We start from the raw sequence: 24,797 nt of genomic DNA, 5'->3' as shown, positions 1-24,797 counted from the left end.
CAGGACAACCAGGACTACAGAGAAACCCTGTCTCAAAAAACCAAAAAAAAGTAATGGATTTACCTTCTAGAGGTAACTGCAGTGGTCTGCAGACAAACCAAAGACAAAGTGGAGAGGCCATGGAGCCACCCTTCCCACTCTGAACTGGGACAACTCTGCAGGTCAGGGTCAGCCTTCTGCTTCTGGCAGCAGAAGGTTCTGCAGAAACAGTTCCCTTTCAGGGTCAAAATGGCTCTTAGTACACTTGTTCTGCTGTGCTGTAACAATAAAACCCTGTTTACAGTCTACTGTCCTCTCGCTGCACAGTTGTTGTCAAGGCCTCCAGGAGCCAGCAGGAGGCCCTCAGTCCTCTTCTGAGAGCTGAAGATCCTCCAGCTCATCCTGTGGTCCCTGAGCCAGCTGCCACAGTTCACTCAGATCCACCCCTGTGTCTGTGTCTCCATCTACAGAGAAAGAAGAGGCTACATAAATTCTGCTATATCATGAAAAAACCAGTTTTAGAAGTTACTCATCACTAATTAATTGCAGCATTAATTAAATTTATCAGCATGCTATAGCTGGTTGCTAAAGAGTACAGAGCAGCTGGCCTGGTACCCCAGGGAGGGGCAGAAGCCTGGCTTAGAGCTCTGTCTTCCCATGGTCTTGCCTCCAGACAGACTCCAGGGCCAGTCTATTTCATAATAGAAACCACTTACCCTCTGAATTGCTGTCACCTTCTTCTTTATCTTCTTCTTCCTGATCTTCTTCTTTCATTCCTTGGTGAGCTTCCGGGAGCCTAGGTACTCCTGCAAATGAAGAACGGTCATCACACACACACACACACACACACACACACACACACACACCCCTCAGGTGCAATAATAAGGCAATGAGTAGCTACACAGGAGGGTTGGCTAGCCCAGTAGCCCTCTGGACATGCAACAGGGCCCCAGGTCTCAGCAGTAGCAAGAGGGTCACTAGCCCTTTCTGCCACCTATATGGAGGCCCCAGCATGGTGACAATTACCAATACTGAGTCCCCAGCCCAAACATAAGGGGCCAATGAGTAGTATAAGAAACAGATCTAGAGGCTAGAGAGATGGCTCGGTGGTTCATGGACATGGGTTTGACTCCCAGTGCCCACACTGAGGCTCACAACTGTCTCTAACTCTAGTCTCAGGGGATCTGTGATACAGACATACATGTAGCCAAAACACAGACATAAAAATTAAAAACAACAAAACAGATCTGCCCACTAGCCAGACATGAATGCCCCAGACACACACAGCTCTCAACCACTCCCACCTCAGGCCTCACCTCTCTCAAAGAAGTCTGTGCTGTCCTCTCCCTCAGAACTGTCCAACTCAAACAGGTCTTTTAATTCTTTCCTGTCTTCATCCTTCCTGTCTTCCACTTTCCGCCTTTTGATCTCTGGGAAGTTCAGGTCTTCTAGCTTCAAGGACCAAAAAACAGAACAACAAATGAGGGTAGGGAAAGGCCAAGAGAACTGGGTAGAACTTAGCTTAGCCCAGCTGCACCTCAGGTACCATCTATAGCAATACATGGGACCAGCTGCCCAGCAGGTAAACAGAAATTTACAGGCTTCACTCAAACTCACCTTTCTTTCTTCCCTCCTGCTTTTGTTTCCTTTTCCAACTTCACTCCCTCAGCCCTGACCCCTTCACAAATAACCTGCTTGGCTACTTTCTACTAGGCCATCTTCACAGACCCAAGCCATACCCGCTCTTTGCCACTGATCTCCAGCTGGATCTCACGGTCCCTCAGCTTCTTCCAGTGGCTGTAGTATCTGGTGAGAGGGGTCCCCTCTTCACGAACCTGCTTCTCCCATGCATCCTAAGGATTGGGTAAATTCAGGACCATGATCATCCTGGAAAACCCTTAAACATCTACCACACCCTAACTGGTGACCTCAGGCAGCACCATTCCAGTGCAGATGCTAAGTCCCAACCCACCACTGCCATCTGGTCAGAGACGCTGAAGGTCACTCTCTGTCGAAGACTTTGGATATGTTCTGCATTCTCTTGCACTTTCTCCAGCAGCTGGCGCACCTGCCGGCAGTAGTTAGCCACTTTGCACTCCCGGAGAAAAGATTTCAGCTGCAGAAAGAAAAGACTCAGTACAGCTCCAGTGACAGTTCCATTCCTCACCCGAGAGGGGGTCCAAGCAGTGGAAAGCCATGTGACAATCACAAGGACCTGCTATCAATCTCTTAATTAGGTCTCACAGGCATAAGACCGTGCTTGCCTGAGTGCTACCGCAGCAGCCCGAGAGGTAAGCAGATGAAGAGCCGTAAGACATAAACCTTAAAGTTTTTTTTTTGCTACTTTTATTTTAACTGAAACACATCTGCTAACTTCTACTATAGATACACACATACATACACTTAAAATGCTGAGCCTAAAACTAAAGGTATCCTGACTACCTGACATCATCAGCCAAGAGGACACAGGGGGAAGCCAATGCCACATCATGCAACCAACCGTGACACAGCCATGTGCACAGCTAGACATGTAACGTCACACATATACCTGTGCCTATAGGAGCCTGACCCAGGTATAGCTCAGTTATGAGCAACACCCCCACCCCAACAAGTCTGTGAGTAATGGATCTAATAATCCCCTACCAGTACCAGAAAAGAGACAGCACTAGCCCCCTCCTATGAGAAGGGCCTAAGATGGAAAATAGCTGAACTGAGAGCAAACAGACTCTCAGAAAGGGCACAGAGAGACCATGACCACATGGAAAAACAAAATGGACACCAGACCAACCCAGGCTTTAGACTTCCATAGTTTATGGTAGGCTCCAGCCAGACTGGGGAAGGATCTGCAAATTCCTGAGATCCTGATTAAGTTACCCAGCCCCAGACCATCTTCAGCAGAGGCTGATAATCCTTTACAAGTTAATTCCACAGTCCCTAGAGAAAAGTTCCTTAAGCTATCAAGGCAAATGATCTCTCTCCCCCTGCACTGGCACCAATGGATCTGGCAGCCAGGTAACTGGATAAACACGGTGTTGTTACTGGTCTAGGACTAGAACATAAGGGGAAGATAAACCTACCAAAAGATTGTCCAAGATAGCCACAAGGAGGATGCCAAGGTCTGGCCAGGGAAGGGAAGTCAGATGATGAGTACATACCTGTAGAACAGTAGGCAGCACCAACTCTGGGAAAGCGATGCTATGGGCCTGGCTGTGCAGGTATTCCAGAATAAGGTCATACAGCTGTTCCAGCAGGCCATCCTGAGGGGGCAGGCCCAACCTCATCAGATGATGAAGCCCAATAGCCCATTTTCTTACATTTCACCCCAACTCTGCTCAATCTCCAAGACCAGGGCTATAAAACAGTACTCACAGACTCCCCCGAGCCACACCCAGCTTCACGGGAACTGAGATTAAGGAGTCATTGCTCCATGACTACAAAAACCTCAATCTTAGCATTTGAAAAGTGGAACTCTGTGAGTTCAAGGCTAGCCTGATCAATATAGCAAGTTCCAGGACAGCAAGATCTATATAATAGAGAGATCTGGTCTCAAAAGAAACCACAAATGCTCCACAATGGGAATCCCTCCCTTGTATATCAACAGCCTTATTAAGTCCTTGTAAACCAACTAAAACATAGCCCCAGGCCTTTCCCAGGCCTTGAGTTCAGCCTCACCCGGTATGCCTTCTCCTGCAGGTTGGTGCTGGACAGCTTCAAGATCACAGAGAAGTTGATGGGCTTGGAACTCATGCGACCTGGCCGCCTATTGAAGTCCACCTGCTGGAAAATCTACCCACAGAGTGTAAGCCCAAGCCAAAGAGATCCCCCAAGACCAGGCCTTCCAGAGCCCTGAGCCCCTTGACCATAAGGACTCCTGCATACACTTAACCACCTTTAAATACGAATCTGGGCCTCATGTATCCCAGGCACTATGGATAAAACCACCAACAAAGAAAGAGAAGGGAGAGACTGTGTTTTCCATACCCCACAAACTTTGCAGGCTATATATACACTTTGGCCTTCCTAAGAGGGAAATAGGAGCCTAGCCTAACCTCTTGGTCCAAGGATGCCTCCCCAACTACTAGGAGACTACCCCCACACAGAACAGGTAAACCAAGGAGGCACAAGGTACATGCAGAAGCATAGAGAGGGAAGGTTCTATAGGAAAGCCCTGACAAGAGAACTTATGTAACATATTGCTAGAAGCTGAACCAGCTACAATGATTAATAAATTGGAGGTAGGAAATGTCCTTTCTCTGAGCAAAGGATGCTAACTAATATATAGAACTGGTATCAATATCCTTTATCCTCCCCATAAATTAAAGAAAGGGCAGTGACATTCTGTTAGCAGGGGCTTGGATTCTACCCTTGTAGTTCACTTTCTCAAGGAATCTGGACCTGATATGAAGATTCCAAGGGCAGGTACAGTGAATCAAGGTAGAGGTAGAATAAGGAAAACAAGAAAGGTGTCATAGTAACTGTGAGACTTGGAGAGACTCAATGCAGATCTGTAAGGACTGCAAAGGGAGGGGGCCACGGGGTCATTGTTAGAAGTTAGCACTGGCAGACACAGAGATGGAGGTGTGGTTTCCTAAAGACATTTCTAAGTCCAACACAAGTGGTGCCCACCTCAAGAATGAAGGGCAGAACAGGTATGAAGGTGCTGATGGTCTGGGACAGCAGTGTCAGGGCACGTACACAATGCATGCGCAATGGATAAAATCGAGCAGTGGGCAACAACCTGGAGAAAAGAGGAGCAGAGCCCAGTCAGGTAGCCAGGCCCAAACATCAGTTAACTGTCCACTGCCTCTGACTCCTCCCCGTTCACAAGCTCCAACTACAGGAGATCCTGGTCACTCCTACAGGATGGGTACTCATAGCACCCATGTGGAATAGTAATTTAACCAGTCAGCAAAATCAACAGGGACAACCAAAATGCTTGGCCTTGGGTACTACTCCACTGCTCAGCTGCAAGACTGAAAGACACTCATCCAACTTTAACTTAGTTTCATTCACTCCTGCCTCCTTTCCTCTCCACTTGCTACTTTGTTTTCTTGTACCGCCTGCCTCTTCCCCTTCCTAGCTCAGTCTTCAGTGTCAGGAGAAAGCTCAAGAGGACACAGAAGCCCCCTCCTAGACTATCAAAAGCACTTAGAACTAGATCTGAATGCCCTCCAATAGCACAAGGGCCCAAGCAGGGTCCATATAGGTGTTACACTGTGGACACTGTGGACACCTAACCTATTTACCTAAGTAGAGGCTGACTGCAAAGCCCAGCTGCCTGAAATCTACATCCAGTTCATCTTCTCAGGCCCTTCCTCAGAGACTATAGACACAAAAGCTATATTTAAGGTGTGGCCACCCGAGAAAATTCTTTGTATAATGTAGTTCACAGAAGCTAGCAAATCAGAAACTTCTGCCCTATACCAAGAGGAACTTGCTGCCTCCAACCCCTAGGATAATCTAGCCCTGTCCCTGAACTCACTTGATACAGCCAATGATGATCTGTGAGAGAGGGTAGAGTAGGGGCTGCAGGATCTCACTGGAACCAAGGGTACTCAGGACTCGACACCATAGGTAGAGGCAGTGCACATACTGCCAGTTGTACACAGACTGGTATGTCTCCTGGTGAGAGTGAAGTCCACATCTTAGGCCCATTCTTTCCTGCCAGAATCACCCAAAGCCTCCCTCAGAGCACTGAGCAGTCTCCCCCATTAAAAAGTGGCTTCTAGCATGCCCTAAGGCCCTGGGTGGGGCTACTGGCTTCGAAGGGTCTGACCTCATACCTTCTTGCCTGTGGTCATAGCATTACGCAGGTGGACGGCAAGCTGTCGGATGTAGAGGAAGGCATGCTGATAGGAGACGCTGGGGTCCAAGGCAAGCATTTCAGTCAGTGTCCGTTGCATGAAGCTTATGAGGGGGAGGGTACTGGGAGAGGTGAACTTGCAGTTTCTCACATACATGATGTACATTTGCTGACAGACAAACCAAAGTTAAGAGCCACCTGAGCAACCACTGTTCAGTTCCAAGCCACCTGCCCACACCTAGGGTTTTCCATTAGAACTGCTGTCCTAAACAGCTGCAGACTCAATTCTTGAATGGTTCCCAGCACTCAAGAACTCTGATTTTTCTCAGCCTACACACTTGTACCCACCACAAATAATCTAAGATATGCAGAAGAGAGGAAGGTGTACAAGAGAAGGGTAAGATGAGGACTAGGCAAGGACCGGACTGAAGGCCTAGGAAGGAAGTAGAGGAGATGCTCTACTTCGAGCTAGGTCTGTACAGTAGGAGTCCAGGTGATGCCACTCCAGGCCTGGAGCTAGACAGCAGGATCTGATCTTGGTGGTGGCCTCAAACATGTTCCTATTTTCTAGGTATAACATTCTCATACCAAAGGGAAAGAGCCCCTCCCACCATCACCACCAATACCCACAAGACCATGGATTCCTGTTCCCATCATCACCCAATTTTTTGGTAAGAAAATTATGATCAGAGTTTGGTGTCAAGTCCCAGTAAGGACCATCAACCACACACAATTCCCAACACAGACCTTAATGAACAAATAGAAGACTCACACTACCTTCAGAATGGGACCAAGGAAGGATTCCTTCTTGTGCCGGCAGACTCTGATGAGTACCAGGAAGGCCAGGACCCGCAGAGATTCTTCACCCGTGCTCCACAGAACTACCATCCTCTGAAAAAAAGATACATCACTGCCTTTCCTGGCCTAGAACCCTCCATGGCTAGCACGCATGCCTCAGTGGAACCTATTCTCGCATTACTAAGCAATGCTGTCTTGAAAGGACTGGTGGGTAGAGGACACGGTAGGAGCAGAACAAGTATAGGCACAAATGCTGCCTATATTCTAGCCAGGAGTAGGACAAGGACAAGCTAACATACCTTGAGCAACATTCTGCACTGCTTAGGGAAAGTCAGGTAGTAGGGAACCAAGCTGATGATATGCTGCAGGACAGCTGCAGACACCGTGGCTTCTGCTAGACAGGCTACCAGCTAAAGAAGGAGAGAAAGTCATTGAAATCTGGGTGTAAGAGAGCACCAGACTATCAGACATGGCCAGGTCTCCTGGGACTCTTTACCCACCAGAACAGTACCTGCACAACTGCACTCAAGTATGACTTGACATCCACACGGAGCTTCCCCCACAGTGGGCTACTAGATGGTAGCAGCAGCCTGCAGGGAATACACCCACCCCATTCCTGAAATTCAGACACAAGCCTGCACAAGCACAAGGTCATATAACCCAATCCCATACACACAAACGCCAAGGGGCTCCTTACAGCTGGCAGATGTTACCAGGACCTTCTTGAGCATAGCCCAGACTGACACCTGCAGGAAAGCAACACATGCCCCTTGCACAGGCCACCAACTTGGCCAGAATTCAGAACAACTGAACTCTAAAATCGCAAAGTATCTTCCCTAGAACTTTCAGATTGATTTCTCTTCTGAGTCTCTGTAGCTCCATCCAAACTCGCAACCAGCATTCAAGACCTATGGGGGCCTAACCAGTTACCATTGTTGTTACAAGCTGTGTAGACTTGTACATGCCACATACCATAAAAAATGCACTTATATACTCAATTTTACCTAAATTTACCTAAACTCCAGACCCTTAACTGCCAAACAGCTGAACACCTGGCAACATAGTAGGTGTTTACCAAGATCTACTGAACTGTACCAAGAACAAAAACCAGAGCCCATTAAAGATACCCCACTGTCTAACCTTCCAGATACCTAAACCAACACTATCTCATCTGTGTGACACCTCAAGCATCGTATCCAATTCAGAGGGCAACCCTGTTTCTAAAATCTCACTTGTCCCTTCATGACAACTACTCCCCAGATTCTGGGTGTATTAGCCATTGACTTAGGCTTCTGTCATATCATCTGGCTTATTCTCTGCCCTCTCCACCTGTTGGGTTTTCTTGCTCTCCTCACTCTCTGCTGCCTCTAGATGTACTCATCCTGTCAATGCATCAACCAACTGCCACCATCTTCTCCTTCATGTTAGGGTTAGGGTTTGCTCTTCTGCATTTGCTACCTCAAGACACATGGCTATGTCTACTCCCAGCCCCACCATGACTCATCTGTATTTATTAGCTGTTTTCTGTGCTTCCTTAAGACTTTGTGACCTCCTCTACCTTAATGACAAAACCCCTGACCATCCCTTACCTATTGCTATCCTTTGGTGTCTTTCCAAACAGTAGCTTCTGAAGGCAACCACAGAGGTCTCGAATGCAGAAAGTAACCAGAGCATTGAACACTGCAAGGAACCAAAGTGTCATTCACCTATATAGGGAACACAGGTGTCATTCATTCACCTATATAGGGAACATAGGTGTCACACTGAAGCCTGGCACAGGTCCCCTGTCCCCAGCTCACCAGCACTATCTGCGACCTGGAACCTGCAAGTCTCAGCAGCTTCCTGCTCTCCTTGGGTGGTGGCTACAGCTGCTCGGAACGCCTGTACAACTTCATGGAACAGCCTGGGAGTAAGGTGGTGCTGAAGGGGCAAGAGATCAAGATCACTAAAAGAGTAGTTCACAGTACCTGGCTCTAGGAACCTGCTCCAAGTTGAAAAGGTGCTCCTAACCCACAATCTCAGGCCCAGAGCAACTGTGGGGCTAAGATCACTGGAACATGAACCAACAACAAAATAGGTATTGAGCACACTGGATAGGCAGAGCCTGTCTCAAGAATCCCAGAAGAAATGGGAGAGAATACTGCATTACAAACTTGCTGCAGAAAGTATATGGGAATCTCCCTTTTCACTCCCTTCCCTAAAGAAACCAATGTGAAAGCCAAGCATGGTAGCTGATGGCTACGCCAGCACTGGGAAAGCAAAGGCAAGGAGACTACAGTAAGTTTTGAGGCCAAACTACTCTACAAAGAGTTCAAAGTTAGCCACCAGGGTGATTTACATAGTGATCTCCAGCTGTAAAAAAAAAAAAAAAATCCCAAAACCTAAGTTAAGTGTGAAATTATTCAAAGGACACTGACTTCATTTCCCACTCCCCAGTGAACAAATAATGCTAAGCCTGACTATGGTCCAAATGCTTATGTAGTAGAAATTTAATATCCAAGTTTATTTGGTGGTATTTGGAAATAAAGCCTTTGGAAAGTAATGAAGATCACATGAAACATCCCGGCAGTGGTGGCACACGCCTTTAATCCCGGTACTTGGGAGGCAGAGGCAGGCGTATTTCTGAGTTCCAGGCCAGCCTGGTCTATAGAGTAAGTTCCAGGACAGCCAGGGCTACACAGAGAAACCCTGTCTAAAAAACAAACAAACAACATCAACAACAACAAAAAAACATGAAATGATGAGGTTCAGGGCTCCATGGTGGCATTAGCAGACTTATAAGTCAGACACTGAAAACACATTTGGGGTATATTTTAATCACAGCACTTAGAAAACAGAAACAGTTCTACATATTAAGCTCCAAGACACTCACAACTAATGAGATCCTGTCTCAAAGAACAAAATCGAAAATAAAACAACAGCCAGGCATTGGTGACGCACACCTTTAATCCCAGCACTTGGGAGCCAGAGGCAGGCAGATTTCTGAGTTCAAGGCCAGCCTGGTCTACAGAGTGAATTCCATGACAGCCAGGGCTATAAAGAGAAACCCTGTCTCAAAAACCAAACCAAACCAAACCAAAACAAAACAAAAGAGACAGGGCTCAGGATAGTGTGATTACCTAAAATGTACAAGTCCTGGGCTTGATTTCTAACAATTCAAAAGATATAACTGAATAAGGATCACAACACAAGGCCTTTAACAAAGACATCACCATACTTTTTGACCTGCCTACCTCCAGCAATGTGAGCCAGTTAAATTTCTTTACAAATTACCTAGTCTGGGGCTGGAAAGATGGTTTGGTAGTTAAGAGTACTGACTGTTCTTCCAGATGATCCAGGTTTGATTCCCAGCACCCACATGGTGGCTCACAACTATTGGTTAACTATGAACTTACATAAGGTACACCAACATATATGCAGGCAAACAAGACAACAACAAAAAACAAATTACCCAGTCTGTGGTATCCTGTTAACAGAAATGAAACAAACTCTACAACCACCCCACAATGGTCAGAACCCTGATAGAGAGTGTGAGAAGGAAGTAGGCAGGACTATACACTACAAATAAGGAGACGTAGCTGGAGGACCCTGGCACTTGGAAAGACCTTCATTGTGTGCTTCCCAGAAACATAGTCTTTTCACCTACTGTCTCAGATACTCCTAATCCTAACCCTCAAATGAGGCAAGGTCAGAGTCTCCTGCCTGTGGAGATCCAGCCACCCAACTTATACTGCTTCTTACCATGGAGCCCTGCTTCCATCTTTCCACCATGGCAAGGGTCACAGGTACAGGCTCATTCTTCTTCCTCTGCAGTCCTCTGGGCAATGTGTCATTGTCCTCTCCTCCATCTTCCTCTGTTTCACTTGCTTCCTGTACCAGATACAAAAGGACAAAGCTGGGACAGTGTATAGAAATCACAGGTGCCCCAATGCCCAGGTCGGCCAGGTTTCACCTCCAGCATGTCTGGCAGAGAATGGAATTGCTCTTCTTCTTCCACAGAGCTGTCTGAGTCACTGAAGTCCAGTAGGCTCTGGTCATTCTCCTGTAGGAACTTGTAGAACTCAGGGTCTCTGTCCTTTAGCCGAGAGAGCTGGTCTTTGTGCTCAGAAGCACGCCCCTTATGCAGGCTGAGAAAATGGGTGTCAGGGAAAGGAGTTTTTTGACCCTACACAGCCAATCTGGTTGTTGCCTCAATGAGGCCATATTAGTATATTTCCTTCACTGTAGGATCAATGACCATCAGGCTTGTCTCTCTCCCATAATCACACATACAGCACCTTTGACAATGTTTCAACACAACCATTTCAAATTCAGCATCAGATGAGGGCACTCCCAGACCAGCTGTGCACCCACCATGCTCACTTCATCGTTGTAAAATAAACTGTCATTAGCTCTCCTACAATAACACCTCCAAACCATGTGTGCACTTCCCCTCAAAACTCTCCATTTCCAACTCTTCTAATCACAACAACCCTAGAGATTCCTTTTGTATGTTACTTAACGTCAATTCACTGCTTAAGCCTCAGACAGCTTCCCGTTTTACCAAAAGACTTTATAGAACCAGGCCCCTTCATTGTCACTCTGACTTGCTCTACTCCAATGCCTCAAAGGCTGCCTGCTTTTTCTTTGCAGTTCTCGATCAAACTGTGCTCAAGTTATCATCATTTAGTATCAAGCCCCGCACCCATCTCAGCATTCCCACCCAGAGACCTTATCTACACTGGCAAACAAACCCTACTCTCCGTTTTCTCCTTCTACCCATAGTTACTTTTCCTCCAACACACCCACTGATTTATCCAGGACCAAGTGCTTTTTTTTTTTCTTTTTGTTTAAAAAGTCTTCTACACTATCTCCCAACGCACATCGGCACAAAGTCTGCTAATTTACCGATCTGTGTAGCAGCGTGGAACCAAAGAATTACTGGGTCGCCGTGCGGCGGGGCCCGGGGTGAGGTGGAGGAAGGGGTGGGCTCTCACCTGGGTGAGGTGCGCGTGCCCCGCTGCTCCCCGTTAGAGAAGGCTCCTCGCCCTTTTTTCTCCTTCGCCGCAGCCTCCTTGGTGTCCCCCAGCTCCGACTCAGATTCGGACTCAAAGCCGGAAGCCAAGAACTCGTCAACAGTTAACTCCTCCAGTCGCCTGCAAGTTATATCACGTCAAGACCTCTGCCAGCTCGCCAGCCACACTTAGAAACGTAGAGAACCCTGGGAGTAAGCGCCTGCCGGGGGTCTGGACGCCCAGTTATTCAACTCACCTCCGGGGAGCTCGAGACACAGCCATGATGCTCAAAGCAGCGTGCGCCGCACTTCCGGGCCCAGAATGCCTTGTGCCATCAGACTTCCTTTTGCAAGCCCCGCCCGTCCTACCCCTACTGGTGGCTTTAGGGTTCTCGAGCGGTAGCGCCCGCGGTCCCCAGGCGGGAGGGTACCTTCTTCCTCTTGGCGCAGCAGGTGTGCTAGTTCGGCACAAATTCACCAATGCAGGCCGACCGGCTCTCACAGCTCAAAACCCTGCATAAAACAGTAACAACCGTTCCCACCCGGGAAACAAGGCTGAAAATCTGAACAGCCCTGCCCACCACGCCCAAAGGGAAAAAAAAATCTTTTTTTTTTTTTTTAAAGTAAAGGGCTGGCCCGACCACACGCCTTTTATCTCCGCACTCAGAGACAAGCGAATCAGGGTTAGCTCTGAGTGCTGTCTATGAGACCAGTCTATACAGAGCAAATTCCAGGACGGCCACGACTACCCAGAGACTCTGTCTCGAAAAACCAGATAAAGAGATAGATAGATTGATAGATGATAAACTGTAGGCAGGCAGACCAACCGACCAACCAAGGGCTGGATAGAGATGGTTCGGACTTAAAAGCACTAGCTGCTCTTCCAGAGGACTGGGGTCCAATTCCCAGTGTCTACGAAGTGCTTCACAAATGTTGGTAACTTGAGTCCCAGGAGATCTGATGCTCTCTTCTGGTTTCTGTAGGCACTCCACACACGTAATTTATATAATACACAAATAGGCAAAACACCCATACACATAAAATGAAAAAAAAATTTTTTTTAAGTCAAAGGACACCCAATTCCTTGGCGAGCCTGGGTGTGACAAGAATGCTGTATCCATGTCAATAGATAATTGCACCTCTCAGACGCTAGCAGCCCCCATCCGCCTAATGCTCAAATATGTATGTATAGGAGCGCTGAGCTTTTCCACACGCTTGTGAAAAGGAGGCCTGAGGATAAGACTGGAGGGCTAGTGTCCAGCTCTACCCTAGTGCTATGGAGTTTTGTCAGTCACAGCAAGATCTAGCAGGTGAGTACTGGGGCACTGGAACTTGAAGCTAACCTAGGCGCCAAACGAAGGTAGGTGCTCCTTGGAAGAGAGCAGGGATGGGAGTGGAACTCCCAAACGGAGGGAAATTGTCAGCGCATCGCTGATCCGGTTGCGGGTGGCAGCAGGTCCTGCAACCTTGTGTGAAGCAGGGCGGGCGGCGCCGAGAAACAGGGTCTGCGGAGACTGGCGAGCGCCGGAGTGGACATAGCGGCCAGGCAGTCTTCCTACGGTCCGAATCAGTCAAACAGCGTTGCGGTGTCTGTCGCGGGTTTGGCGGCTGAAGTTATGCAGCCCCGTGGCGAGCGGCCTGCGGGCAGGACGCAGAGTCCTGAGCACAGTAGCCCAGGGCCCGGGCCTGAGGCGCCACCGCCGCCCCAGCCGCCGGCGTGAGTAGATTGGAGGGATGGAGGGAGGGATGGCGCCCTGCAAGAGGTGGTGCAGGGTCTCAGCCCTTTGGTTATACAGCCACTATTAAACAGATCTGCAGAATGGGGCAGAAGGGCTGCTCCCAGGGCCGGGTGAGGTCAACATGGTGAGTGGGATCTTGGGATTCACTTCAGAGGGACAACGTTTGCCAACTTCTCTCCAGCGCCTACAGTGCTCACAATGAGTGTTGAGGGCACGGCTCCCTGGGAAATGCTTGGGCACTAGATGAGGAGCTTGGAGCCCTAGGAGAGGTAGTCAGCAGAGGAAGAGGGACAGGTGCCAGTTGAGAGCAGGCTTAAATTTATGAAAGAATCTGCTCTGGCTCCAGCGAGGTTCCTTGACAGGAGAGAGATCTAGAGCCCTGGAAAGTGGCAGTGAGTGACAGGCTGGTCCTTGATGGGCTTTGGTCCCTGATGACTGAACTACTGCAGCTGCCTTGGCTGTGCTGGGAGTTCTCAAAGGTGGGTGAGTGGCTCTCTACAGTGTATAAACATTGACCTAGTCCTGTGGCCTGCAGCCCTGAGGCAGAGCGAGCTCGGCCCAGGCAGGCCCGGCCTGCAGCCCCGATGGAAGGTGCGATGCAGCTGTTGAGCAGAGAGGGTCACAGTGTGGCACACAACTCAAAGCGGCACTACCATGATGCTTTTGTGGCTATGAGCCGCATGCGGCAGCGTGGCCTCCTGTGTGACATCGTCCTGCATGTGGCCGCCAAGGAGATCCGTGCTCATAAGGTGGTGTTGGCCTCCTGTAGCCCCTACTTCCACGCCATGTTCACAAGCAAGTACCACATACAACAGTCTGGGCAGCCCTAGTGGAATCTCTGCAGATCTCCCCGGGTAGGCTGCCTAATCCACTGTTTTCACAGATGAGATGAGTGAGAGCCGCCAGACACATGTGACACTGCATGACATTGACCCGCAAGCCTTAGACCAGCTGGTGCAGTTTGCATACACAGCTGAGATTGTGGTGGGCGAGGGCAACGTTCAGGTGAGACATGCCATTCCTATACCCATGTCCCCTGAGATATCCAGCCCAGATCTGTGTGCCCTGGCCTCCCCATGCCTCTCCCCAATATCCAGTTACTCTGTGCTCTTCTGGACCCCTCCTGCCTCACTCATCTTCATGCCCCAGACTCTGCTCCCAGCTGCCAGCCTTCTACAGTTGAATGGTGTTCGAGATGCCTGCTGCAAGTTCCTCCTGAGCCAGCTCGACCCTTCCAACTGCCTGGGCATTCGAGGATTTGCAGACACACACTCATGCAGTGACCTGCTCAAGGCAGCACACAGGTACGTGCTGCAGCACTTCGTGGATGTGGCCAAGACTGAGGAGTTCATGCTGTTGCCACTGAAGCAGGTAACCACTGAAGCAGGTAACATGCCAGTTTGGGCCCAGCCCCCACCATGTATTGCCCAAGCCCAGACCCTAGCAGCCAGTGTTCTGCAATCCTCATTTCAAGTTTCTGGTGCAAGTTTCACCCTATGATTCATTCCCTGGCCATCTCCTCCCAACCCTGTTTCCATCTTCTCATTTCACCCAATCATTTGTTTTAGATGCCTGTCTTTACCGCATTCTAGGACCATTATTTCCCAGTCTCTGATTCTATGTACCTGAGACTACTTAGGACCTTGGACACCCCTCACCCCTCTACCCATCTACTGGGAACAAAATCTGTGAATCTTGACTCTGCCTGGTTCTTCACTCTAAGAACATTAAGTGTGTGTGTGTTTGTGCATGTACATGCACATGCCCTCTGTCTGATACTCTCAGACACGTTCAGGGTTTTCTGGGCCCTCCCCTACCCAGATGTCAGGTCTGAGGACCTCTCACCCCCAGGTGCTGGAATTGGTCTCTAGTGATAGCCTGAACGTGCCCTCAGAGGAAGATGTGTACCGTGCAGTCCTGAGCTGGGTCAAACATGATGTAGACACTCGGAGGCAGCATGTACCAAGGGTGAGGCCAAGTCCTGGAGCTCCCATGCTGTCTGGAAGGGAATGCAGGTGGCTAAGGTGTAAGCTTACTTCTTCAAGTCTTTAGCATCTTCCATCCAGGGACTCCTTTGGAGTGGTTCAGCCACCTGTCTCAAGAACCAATCTTACAAGTGCTATAGGCACCTGAGTGGGTCTTAGCTCTGGGCCAAGTATGCCCTAGGGTTTTGCCTTACATGGCACTTCCTGCCCTAGCTGATGAAGTGTGTACGGCTGCCTCTGCTGAGCCGAGACTTCCTATTGGGCCACGTGGATGCTGAAAGCCTTGTGAGGCATCACCCTGACTGCAAGGATCTGCTTATTGAGGCCCTTAAGTTCCACCTGCTGCCTGAGCAGAGAGGTGTTCTGGGTACTAGCCGCACAAGACCCCGTCGATGTGAGGGTGCTGGCCCTGTGCTCTTTGCTGTTGGTATGCTAAACCCCTTCTCCTTCCCATTTTGCCCTAGGCCATCTACCCCAACTCAGACTATAAACCCAACCCATTATACTTATGACCTGTGTGTCTCAAAGACCCTATAGGATGGGGCCCACTAGTGTGACCCAGTCTCTATCTCTTCCCACCCCTGGAGCCTTCATGTCTTTGTACTTGGGTCACACTAGAGTCCTCTGCCCAGCCTTGAGCCCCTTTATTTATAGTTACCCATCTCCAGGTGGTGGGAGCCTGTTTGCGATCCATGGAGACTGTGAAGCGTATGACACTCGGACTGACCGTTGGCATGTGGTGGCCTCCATGTCTACACGTCGGGCTCGTGTAGGAGTCGCTGCTGTCGGGAACCGACTGTATGCTGTAGGCGGGTAAGCATAGAAGCTGGCCATGTAGGCTGAAAGGTTTGTCATATGCCTGCCAGGCCATCCTTGATCAGTAGCGGACTCTTCTCCTAGCTACGATGGAACCTCAGACCTGGCTACGGTGGAGTCCTATGACCCTGTGACAAACACATGGCAGCCCGAGGTCTCCATGGGCACAAGGCGAAGCTGCCTAGGTGTAGCTGCCCTGCATGGGCTCCTGTATGCAGCTGGTGGCTACGATGGGGCTTCCTGCCTCAACAGGTAGTAGTTTGGGTTAGGGCCCCAGTGGCTTTGCAGGGTTGGCTCAGCAGCAGCAGATGAGGCTGACTTGACTATGAAGTCACATCTGGCTAAGAGAATGAGGGCCTAATCCAGGCTACTGAGTCCTTAAGGCTTCCTTACCTCAGGGCACAGCATCAGCAGGACCTTGGCACCATTCTCCCCCTGGAGGGGCCCTCCCTCCAGTCCAAGCAGCCAGTAGCCTGTACCCGCCCAGCACACCTTGCTCTCTGTTCATAGAGTCTGTGATGCCCAGGATTTCAGCCATAGCTTTAGGGGGAATGAGGGGACAAAGCCTGGGCAAGGATCACTTGACTGTTGTAACTGAACATCAGCATTATTCTGGTGTCCACAGTGCTGAACGATATGACCCACTGACAGGAACATGGACATCCATTGCTGCCATGAGCACCCGGAGGCGATATGTGCGTGTGGCCACACTTGGTGGGTGACAGGACCTGCTTCCCGTGGTACCTGCTTTCCTGCATATCCCCTTCCCACCCACCCCCAAAACTCCTACACCCTGCAGGAGCTTCGTGGGTATATTGCCTTCCCACAGATGGGAACCTGTACGCCGTGGGTGGTTATGACAGCTCATCACACCTGGCCACCGTGGAGAAGTATGAGCCCCAGGTGCATAGCGCACCCCTATCACAATGTCCTCCTCTAAAGTGCTGGGGGGAGTGGGGCATAATCCCAGATTCTGGCCATCTGTGACATCCAAGGGGTCTGCTTTCTATATCCCACCCCTGACCCTCAGATACCCAACCAAGAGTAGAGTCTATATGGTGTCAGGGTTGGGGTGCCCTTGGTGGGTCTGCCTCCAGCCTGTCCTCTTGTCTCTACAGGTGAATTCATGGACACCTGTAGCTTCCATGCTGAGCCGGCGCAGCTCAGCAGGAGTAGCAGTACTGGAGGGTGCCCTGTATGTCGCAGGGGGCAATGATGGCACAAGCTGCCTCAACTCAGTGGAGAGATATAGCACCAAGGCTGGTGCCTGGGAGAGTGTGGCACCCATGAATATCCGCAGGTGTATAAGGCCAGGGGTGGGTGGTGAGTGGTTCTGCCACTACATCTGGTTTATTCCAGGAGTGTAGCTTCAGGGGTTATGCACACAGCACCTCAACAGTACAGCAGGTCCTTGGGTTCCTCCCGGGCATATGGGGCTCCTTTCATTGCCCTGTCCCTATGGTTGCTCCCTCTGTGCCCCACTCATTTGGCCTGTCTCTTGGCTTGCCCCTTGGGCTTACTCTTGCCTATCCAACTCCCCAGGAGCACACATGACCTGGTGGCCATGGACGGCTGGCTCTACGCTGTGGGGGGCAATGATGGCAGCTCCAGCCTCAACTCCATAGAGAAGTACAACCCGAGAACCAACAAGTGGGTGGCAGCATCCTGCATGTTCACAAGACGCAGCAGTGTGGGTGTGGCAGTGCTGGAGCTGCTCAACTTCCCACCACCTTCCTCACCCACGCTGTCTGTGTCCTCTACCAGCCTCTGACACATGTCAGACTGCACAGAGGCCCTGAAGCCTCCCACATGCCTTAAACCCTACGGGGTGGCCCTACCACCTCTGTCTCCTCTACCAAGTGTTAGGGCAGATCACATACCCCACCAGAGATTTCCTGTTCTTCTGTCTTGGTCTTGGTGTTCATTTGTCCTTGTTCATTTATTTGTGTGCTGTTTGTTTACTCACTTATTTATTGATTCAATATTTACTGATGGATGAGAAGTGCTGCAGCTACCGGTTCACACATTTACTATCAATTGTCAGCTCTCCTGCATTTAGGGGACCAAGGATCCCTTCGGAGTGTTCTCTTGCCTATCTCCCTTTGTGGAACAACAGAGAATGCTGGGGGTAGACACTCACTGAAAGAGGATGAGCAACATAGCTGGGCCTTGCAAACAGTAAGGGGCAGAGCAATTTGTCGCAACAGGAGCAGAGGCAAGGGCTTTCTAAGAAGATGCAGACCCCTAGCCAGCGCTTTGCACACAGCACTTATCTGTCTCTGCCAGGCACTGTCCCTGAAGGACACAAAGCAGACTTATTTCCTATGTCTTGTGTATACAGTGTGATGTCTTTTCTGGGTCTTCTATGGAGCTGGGCACACAACATGCACTTAGATCCTACACAGCAATATGAGCCAACTTGAACAATAAACATGTTTCTTGGGCTCCATGGGCCTGAGGCTGAATGTCCATCTTTGGCCCCCTTTGTACCTTCTGCTGTGGGTCTACAGCACATCTTTGGCTCCTCTCTGGACAACAAAGTGAAGGTCTACAGGCAAGTGTGCAGCCAGACTCAAATGCTACATTAATGACTGGGGCTGCAAAATGGCACTTCTGCATCCAAATGGAACAGAGACTAGTATATCTGTTGACCAGCAGAGACTGGCTGTCATCCTAGTCTTGAGGCTCCTGTGATCTGGGAGTATGGGGCAAATGAGGAAGATAACCTTAGGAACCTGAGAGGCATGCGGCCTCTTTCTTGCATTTGATTAAGCTTTGGGAACCCTGACTTCATTCTGGGTAAGGGTTAGCTCAGAATGAAGAGAAGCTGGGGGAGGGTTCAGGTCTCCCTTTATATGAAGTTGCACCTCTTGAGCAGCTGAGAGTGAGCAACACACCCCCTACAGTCACCAGTGACTCAGACAGCTGGGATTCATGTGGAAACAGGATGTGTGCACCCTGGCAGGGGAGGGGCAACTGGGAGGGAGAATCCCTGCCTCCATAGAACTTCAACATCTAGGCACCTCCACTCTGAATACACGTGTACAGGGTATATAGAGACCAGGCCTTTCTGGCCAGGTCTATGCAGAGTGCTGAGATGAGGGTTCCTGGTCCAATCAGGAAATATCTATCCTACCCCAAGGCTGATTGCCTTGGGCCTAGAAAACCTGGGCCCTCACTGGAAGGTTTCCCTCAAAAGGGGCCAATCCGAGCCCAGAGAGGAGCCTCCCCAGGGTAGGGGCAGGGCGTCCTGTGGCTACGCCCACCAGCGGGAGGCGTTAACAGAAGGAACCAAGAACCCAGACCTGTCGACCTGCCCAGCACAAGCTAACAGCTGCCATCCATGGGGAACAGCCACTGCGTCCCTCAGGCCCCCAGGAGGCTACGGGCCTCCTTTTCCAGAAAGCCCTCGCTCAAGGGAAACAGGTGAGGGGTGCCTGGCCACAAGGGAACAGGGTCTCCCTGGACCTGCTGCCTGGACCAGGCCTTGAGCCTTCGGTTTCCCTTGTTCCCAGAGAAGACAACGCCAGGAAGCTGGCTGGCTTGTTTGGCACCGAGGCTAGGCCTGATGGGGACACCGCGGCTAACAAGATCTTCCACTACATCCCTGGGACGGTGAGCGGAGGGGCGTGTCTGGCTGGAGTGGTATGGCACGGGGCCTGGAGTCTGAGTACAACTTTGTGCTTCCCCTGTATGATTGTGTGTGCCACAGTGTGAGTGATAATGTGGGCAATCACATCTTCCAGCAACTTGGGGTGATCCCTGGTCTGCTTGGAGGGATTCAAATCCAAAGCAAGATGAGGAAGTTGGCACTGCTCCTCCCTGGGGAGCTCACTCAAAAGTCTAGGCTGAGAGTGAAACCAAGACTAGCACTGAGTGAGTGGTGAGCAGGCAGAGCCAGCCCAGTCTGTTGTATATCCAAAGAGACAGTGGCCCCACCCTCAACCTCCACTGCCCCAACTTGGGTCTTGTTGGGCCGAACACCTGTGTGGGAGCTTCTGGTAAATAGCATAGTGTAGGCCTCAGTCCCCCAGTGTTACTAGTCCACTAGTTTCCTTTATGTGGAGCCCACAGCTACCGTGTTGCCATCTAGGCAGGCACCCATCCCCATACAGCAAGAAGCCAGCTAACCCTCCTGAGATCAGAAGGCTAAACATTCTGTGGGTTTAATGACTCGCTGAGGAAAAACATATCTTTCCCCTCCCCTTTTCCCAACTCTATGGCAATACTTGAGAGGAGCCAGGACTGCAGGTCTGACAGGAACACCTCCTACTCTGCTGTTCGTGGAGAACCACACCCACCCCAATGGGCTGGGATCTGTTATATATGTGCAGCCTCTACCAGGGTTGGGGCAAGGCTCCTGGATTCTTGGGTGCTGCAGCTGATGCAAACTCCCAAAGTATACCTTTCTCACAGGATCCTAGGAAACTAGGAAAACTGGGAAACCAGCCTCTCCTGGTCTCTGGGGCCCCAGGGATTTCTACAGACAGGTGTCACCTTTAGAAACCTTACTGCCTCAAAGAAATAAAGAGGGAAATGGGGCCTGGCGTGACCAAGGGTGGCATCCCCTCCCTATGGACACATCTCAGACCCTGACTCCCTCTAGTCAAGCCCAGGAAACAATTCTAGGAAGGAGTCCCAAAGTTCCAGAGTAGTTGACACAGGCCCTAGTCAGAGTAGTAGGTCCCTAGTCAGATCACAATAACGGGAAAGTGTGACCCTCAGGAAGTGGGATCAGGAAAAGGGACCCTAGCCAGGCAGAGAACCAGTCCTGAGCACCGTACATGGACTATGAACTCTAGATAGATTTTGCATCTAAACAAGAACTAGCCCTGCCACAATCTTAAGCTGAGCCCTCAGCTGTCTGAGCACCAGGACCAGCTTCATAGCCTTTCCTATTCATGGCCTATTTTTCAGTGCCATCCAGCATACATTTCAACACTGGGTGTAAGTACAGGAGGCCCCACCCAGAGTCAGTGAGGATATGAGCTGTTTTTGTCTGTTCACATTCCTAGGGCCTGTACTAGAGGTAGCTCAACTTGATCTGTGTATAGTAGCCCATGCAGGTAGTCCTTGACAGCTTCCAAAGGCAACATAGCACCTGTCCCAAGCTTGTGGCTCACAACTTACTCCATTTCTGATCTCTAAAATGATATAGAGGATTCTTCAAAGACTGTCTAAAAGTTGTGTAGATGTTGGACCTACCTCTTTCCCTGCCTCCGAGAACATCCCAGGTCATGTTCTAGGCTATGTGGAGTCAGCAAGGAGCAAAACAGAATAAGACTTCTGTGGTCACCTTCTTCCATTACTGTCAAAGATAGTCAAGACAAAACAAGAGAAGCCAGTCTAAACCAGTACTAAGTGAAAAGCAAAAGCTGAATTTTAGGACATTCAGAAAGAAGATAAAACTGAACAGAGAGCCCACAAAGGGGTAAAATGGGAAGTTAGGGCTGAGCAGAGACTTACACACGCAAAGGTGAGACATTATGTGTCTTACATAATGGAAAAAGGAAGGAGAGGACTGGGCCCCAAGTTTAGTCATAGAGAACACCTCAGGCCATTGCCAATGCTCTACCTTCCACTGTAAGATAAGTAGTATGTGGTGAGCTGGGATAGCCAGCATAGACTCACAAAAGCTGACTAGTACCTCTTTCCAGTTCCAAGTTCATACATCATGAGTTACTGAACTCAATTTGGGCAATGTTGGCAATATTTACACTAAAGAAATTAGTAAATATTACAATAAATATTGGATTTTTCTTCTTTTTCATAGAACTAGATTTAAAAAAGAAACTTTCAGCTGCTACTGAAAACCTGAGAAGGCTTTGAGTATTATCTCATTCTTCTATAATATAACTTCTGAATTTTTGGGCAAGTCTGAGGGTGTTGAATGAACAAAGTGAAGTTGCACAGAATAGGCAGTATTGAAGATAAGGACTGAACTCAGTGTATACCAACTTAAGTCTATACCATAGAGCGCATAGCTGTGACTGTAGGGAACATTATATGTATATGTGTGGTTATACACATATTCCATTTTTTATGTGACGAGGCTTAGGTGTGTGTGGTGTACATGTATGTGTGTGTTCTTGATGAATGTATTCTGTGGCCATGCATGGACAGATCAGAACTATATACAGAAGCTGTGTGTATATCGCCTGGGGATCTGGCCCCATCTGGTCCCTCTCTTGAGCCCTACTCCCTCAGGACATCCCGGGCCCAGAACATCATCCAGAAAACCTGGAACAGCCATTCCTGAGTGTATTCAAAAAAGGGTGGCGGAGGACACCTGTGAGGAACCTAGGCAAGGTTGTTCACTATTCCAAGGTTCAGCTGCGATTCCAGCACAGCCAGGTAGGAGCCACACCAAGTTGGGAAATACATGGGAACCAACATCCATGCCCAGGGCTGTCTCCCATCCTCTGAGACTAGTGGCTCTGCTCTCCCCTAGGACATCAGTGACTGCTATCTAGAACTGTTCCCTTCCCACCTGTACTTCCAGGCCCATGGTTCTGAAGGACTTACATTCCAGGTGAGTGGTACAGACAGAGGGAGGGAGGGACTATGTTCCCTAGGAGTCCCTGCAGCCCCTCCTATACTATCCTGTGGCAGGGACTGCTACCACTGACGGAATTGAACATCTGCCCGATTGATGGGTCCAGAGAACATGCCTTCCAGATTACAGGTGTGTGGAGAGAGCTGGCCTGGCCACAACTGGACCAGGACCTCTAGACCTGGCATTGGAGGTCCACTTACAGCCCTTGGAGAGGAGACTTTCCTGTGGGCTTCTGTGAGTTCTGAGCTTGGCCCCTAGCCCACTTGACTCTTCTGCCCCTAGGCCCACTGCCTGCCCCACTCCTTGTTCTCTGCCACAGTGAGGCCGAGCTCAGCCACTGGCTCTACCACCTGGAAAAGCAAATGGCTCTCTTGGGTCTACAACGATGTCACTCAGCACCCCCACAGGTCAGTAGCAGGAGCCTGTGAGTCCTCCCCTCATCCAGACTCTCTGCCTGCCTTTGACCTATTCTTTCCTCCTCCTCAGGGTTCTCTGGGAGATAAAGCCCCCTGGACCCAGCTACAGCGAGCATATGGGTGTGATTCCATGAGCAGTGCAATCTGTGCCTCAAGGGTCAAGCTGCAGCATCTGCCCTCCCAGGTGGGTGGGGAAAGACCTGAGGTGTAATGAGATGGGGAAGGATACAGGAACAAGTTAGGCTGGACTCCAGGTGCCCAACCGCACTCTACCCTTTGACCCCTTACAGGAACAGTGGAACCGGCTTCTGGTACTATATCCAGCATCCCTGGCCATCTTCTCTGAGGAACCAGAAGGCCTTAGCTTTAAGGTTGGCCCTCTCCACATAGACCTGTCCAGAAAGGTGCCCTTTCTGGGGTGGGGGGCGGAGACTCAGAAACCTGTATTTCAGGGCCTGTTGGGACAGAGCACAGGGCTCCACCTATCTGGCCCCACTGCCCTGGTCAGTCTGGTCTCTGTTCTGGAACAGAGCAGGAGTCTCCACCCTCTAAATCCCATCTCATCCTGCAGGGACATTCTTAATCCTGGAGTGGGTGGAATGGAACAATCTACTTCTTAGGATCTCTGGTGCATGTTCCCCCTCTGAGCAGCTTCCTTGAATCATGGAGAGGGGGTGGTGTGTGTGCATGTGTCTAAGACTAAAGCATGACACTGGTGTGCACTCACAGTCACTGAAAAACAAAACAAGGGGGCCTCCCTCACAGGGGATGGTCCCTATTAGCATCTGCCTACAACTGACATTAGTTGGTGAAGATCCAACAGGAGGTAGAGTGGAGATGTTCCAGAACAAAGCTGCCCGGCCTTTCTCAGAGTGTCATCCTTAGGGCTAAGTGGCCTGAGTTTCCAGCCCAGCTCTAGAGAGCAGGATGGAAGAATAGGGCCAGGAAGAGGCTGAGATGACCCAGATAAATACCTAGTCCTTTTTCTACAGGGGGAGCTTCCACTAAGTGCCATCCATATCAACTTAGAAGAGAAGGAAAAGGAGATTCGCTCCTTTCTCATCGAAGGTAGGGTCCTACCTAGAACTATCCACTGCTTGACCGGACTTCTGGGAGGGGTTTGAGTTTGGTGGATGCTTCATCTCTTTGCTCTGTGGGATGAGAAATGTACTTGTCCTGTCAGACCTTAGTTCACATATCTGTGTGCTAGGCCACCTCATCAACACCATCCGTGTGGTATGTGCCAGTTATGAGGATTATAGTCAATGGCTGCTGTGCCTCAGGACTGTCTCTCACAGGGATGGGGCCCACCTACCGCCTGGCCCAGAGAGTTTCCCAGGATTACAGAGACCCACACAGGTGAGGAGTCAGTGAGATCCCTGTAACTCGGGTTGTGGTAGTGGTACAAACTAGGGAGCAGAAAGTTAGGTCCAAGCAGGACCTAACTCCTGTCTCCTTATAGATAAGGAGACAGATCCAGCCACTCACCTTACTTCTGCTACTTAGGTTGTAGGTAGAGGCCGAGGTTCACTCTCTTCCAATGGACGGACCAGCTGGAAATTAGAGTGTCCAGTGTTCCCCACCAGCCAATCCCTCCCTGAGTCCTCAGTGCCAACCACTATAGGCTTCCCTATCCATCCTGTACCTGTAAGTACCTAAAGGAATGACATGGGAGTGGAATTAAAAAAAAAAAAAAAAAAAAAAAAAAAAAA

At 49.9% G+C, this 24,797-nt stretch overlaps 3 protein-coding genes across 8 annotated transcripts in view; 2 read left to right on the top strand and 1 right to left on the bottom strand.

Annotated features, from left to right (window-relative positions):
• Positions 1-32: 32 nt before the first annotated feature.
• On the bottom strand, positions 33-11,874 carry Noc2l (NOC2 like nucleolar associated transcriptional repressor). The gene is made up of 19 exons (XM_021160482.2): positions 11,831-11,874; positions 11,557-11,715; positions 10,533-10,707; positions 10,322-10,450; positions 8,380-8,500; positions 8,170-8,260; positions 7,092-7,170; positions 6,880-6,990; positions 6,560-6,673; positions 5,763-5,951; positions 5,462-5,601; positions 4,606-4,717; positions 3,652-3,765; positions 3,135-3,236; positions 1,952-2,095; positions 1,719-1,832; positions 1,296-1,431; positions 696-785; positions 33-443 (listed from the first exon to the last, which is right to left on the bottom strand). Exons 1-19 carry the CDS (start codon positions 11,854-11,856, stop codon positions 343-345), a joined length of 2,247 nt encoding a protein of 748 aa, XP_021016141.1. The 5' UTR covers positions 11,857-11,874; the 3' UTR covers positions 33-342.
• A 1,219-nt stretch (positions 11,875-13,093) lies between these two features.
• Positions 13,094-18,019, top strand: Klhl17 (kelch like family member 17). Of its 4 annotated transcripts, none has more exons than XM_021159639.2 (12): positions 13,094-13,290; positions 13,848-14,107; positions 14,196-14,317; positions 14,462-14,683; positions 15,164-15,280; positions 15,511-15,724; positions 15,966-16,110; positions 16,198-16,365; positions 16,739-16,827; positions 16,943-17,016; positions 17,232-17,413; positions 17,656-18,019. In XM_021159639.2, exons 1-12 carry the CDS (start codon positions 13,190-13,192, stop codon positions 17,882-17,884), a joined length of 1,923 nt encoding a protein of 640 aa, XP_021015298.1. In that variant the 5' UTR covers positions 13,094-13,189; the 3' UTR covers positions 17,885-18,019. The 4 variants fall into 4 exon arrangements, with proteins under 4 accessions (XP_021015298.1, XP_021015297.1, XP_029332184.1 ...); XM_021159638.2 differs by having other exon boundaries at positions 16,913-17,016; XM_029476324.1 differs by having other exon boundaries at positions 16,198-16,368.
• Positions 18,020-18,686: 667 nt separating this feature from the next.
• Positions 18,687-24,797, top strand: part of Plekhn1 (pleckstrin homology domain containing N1) — an 8,724-nt gene continuing 2,613 nt past the window's right edge. For 2 of the 3 annotated variants that reach the window (XM_029476326.1, XM_021161128.2), the window contains exons 1-11: positions 18,687-19,539; positions 19,629-19,728; positions 22,321-22,467; positions 22,565-22,645; positions 22,726-22,798; positions 22,952-23,076; positions 23,156-23,269; positions 23,376-23,456; positions 24,078-24,153; positions 24,296-24,444; positions 24,592-24,732. In XM_029476326.1, the coding sequence (XP_029332186.1) occupies positions 19,457-19,539; positions 19,629-19,728; positions 22,321-22,467; positions 22,565-22,645; positions 22,726-22,798; positions 22,952-23,076; positions 23,156-23,269; positions 23,376-23,456; positions 24,078-24,153; positions 24,296-24,444; positions 24,592-24,732 (1,170 nt within the window). In that variant the 5' untranslated portion in view covers positions 18,687-19,456. Of the gene's footprint in view, positions 19,540-19,628; positions 19,729-22,320; positions 22,799-22,951; positions 23,077-23,155; positions 23,270-23,375; positions 23,457-24,077; positions 24,154-24,295; positions 24,445-24,591; positions 24,733-24,797 lie in introns of those variants that run through there. The other variant, XM_029476325.1, reaches the window with a different exon arrangement.

This window comes from Mus caroli, chromosome 4 (assembly GCF_900094665.2).
Source record: "Mus caroli chromosome 4, CAROLI_EIJ_v1.1, whole genome shotgun sequence".
Taxonomy (NCBI): domain Eukaryota; kingdom Metazoa; phylum Chordata; class Mammalia; order Rodentia; family Muridae; genus Mus; species Mus caroli.
The sequence above is the reverse complement of the archived record's forward strand: the minus strand, read 5'-3'. Positions and strand labels throughout refer to the sequence as shown.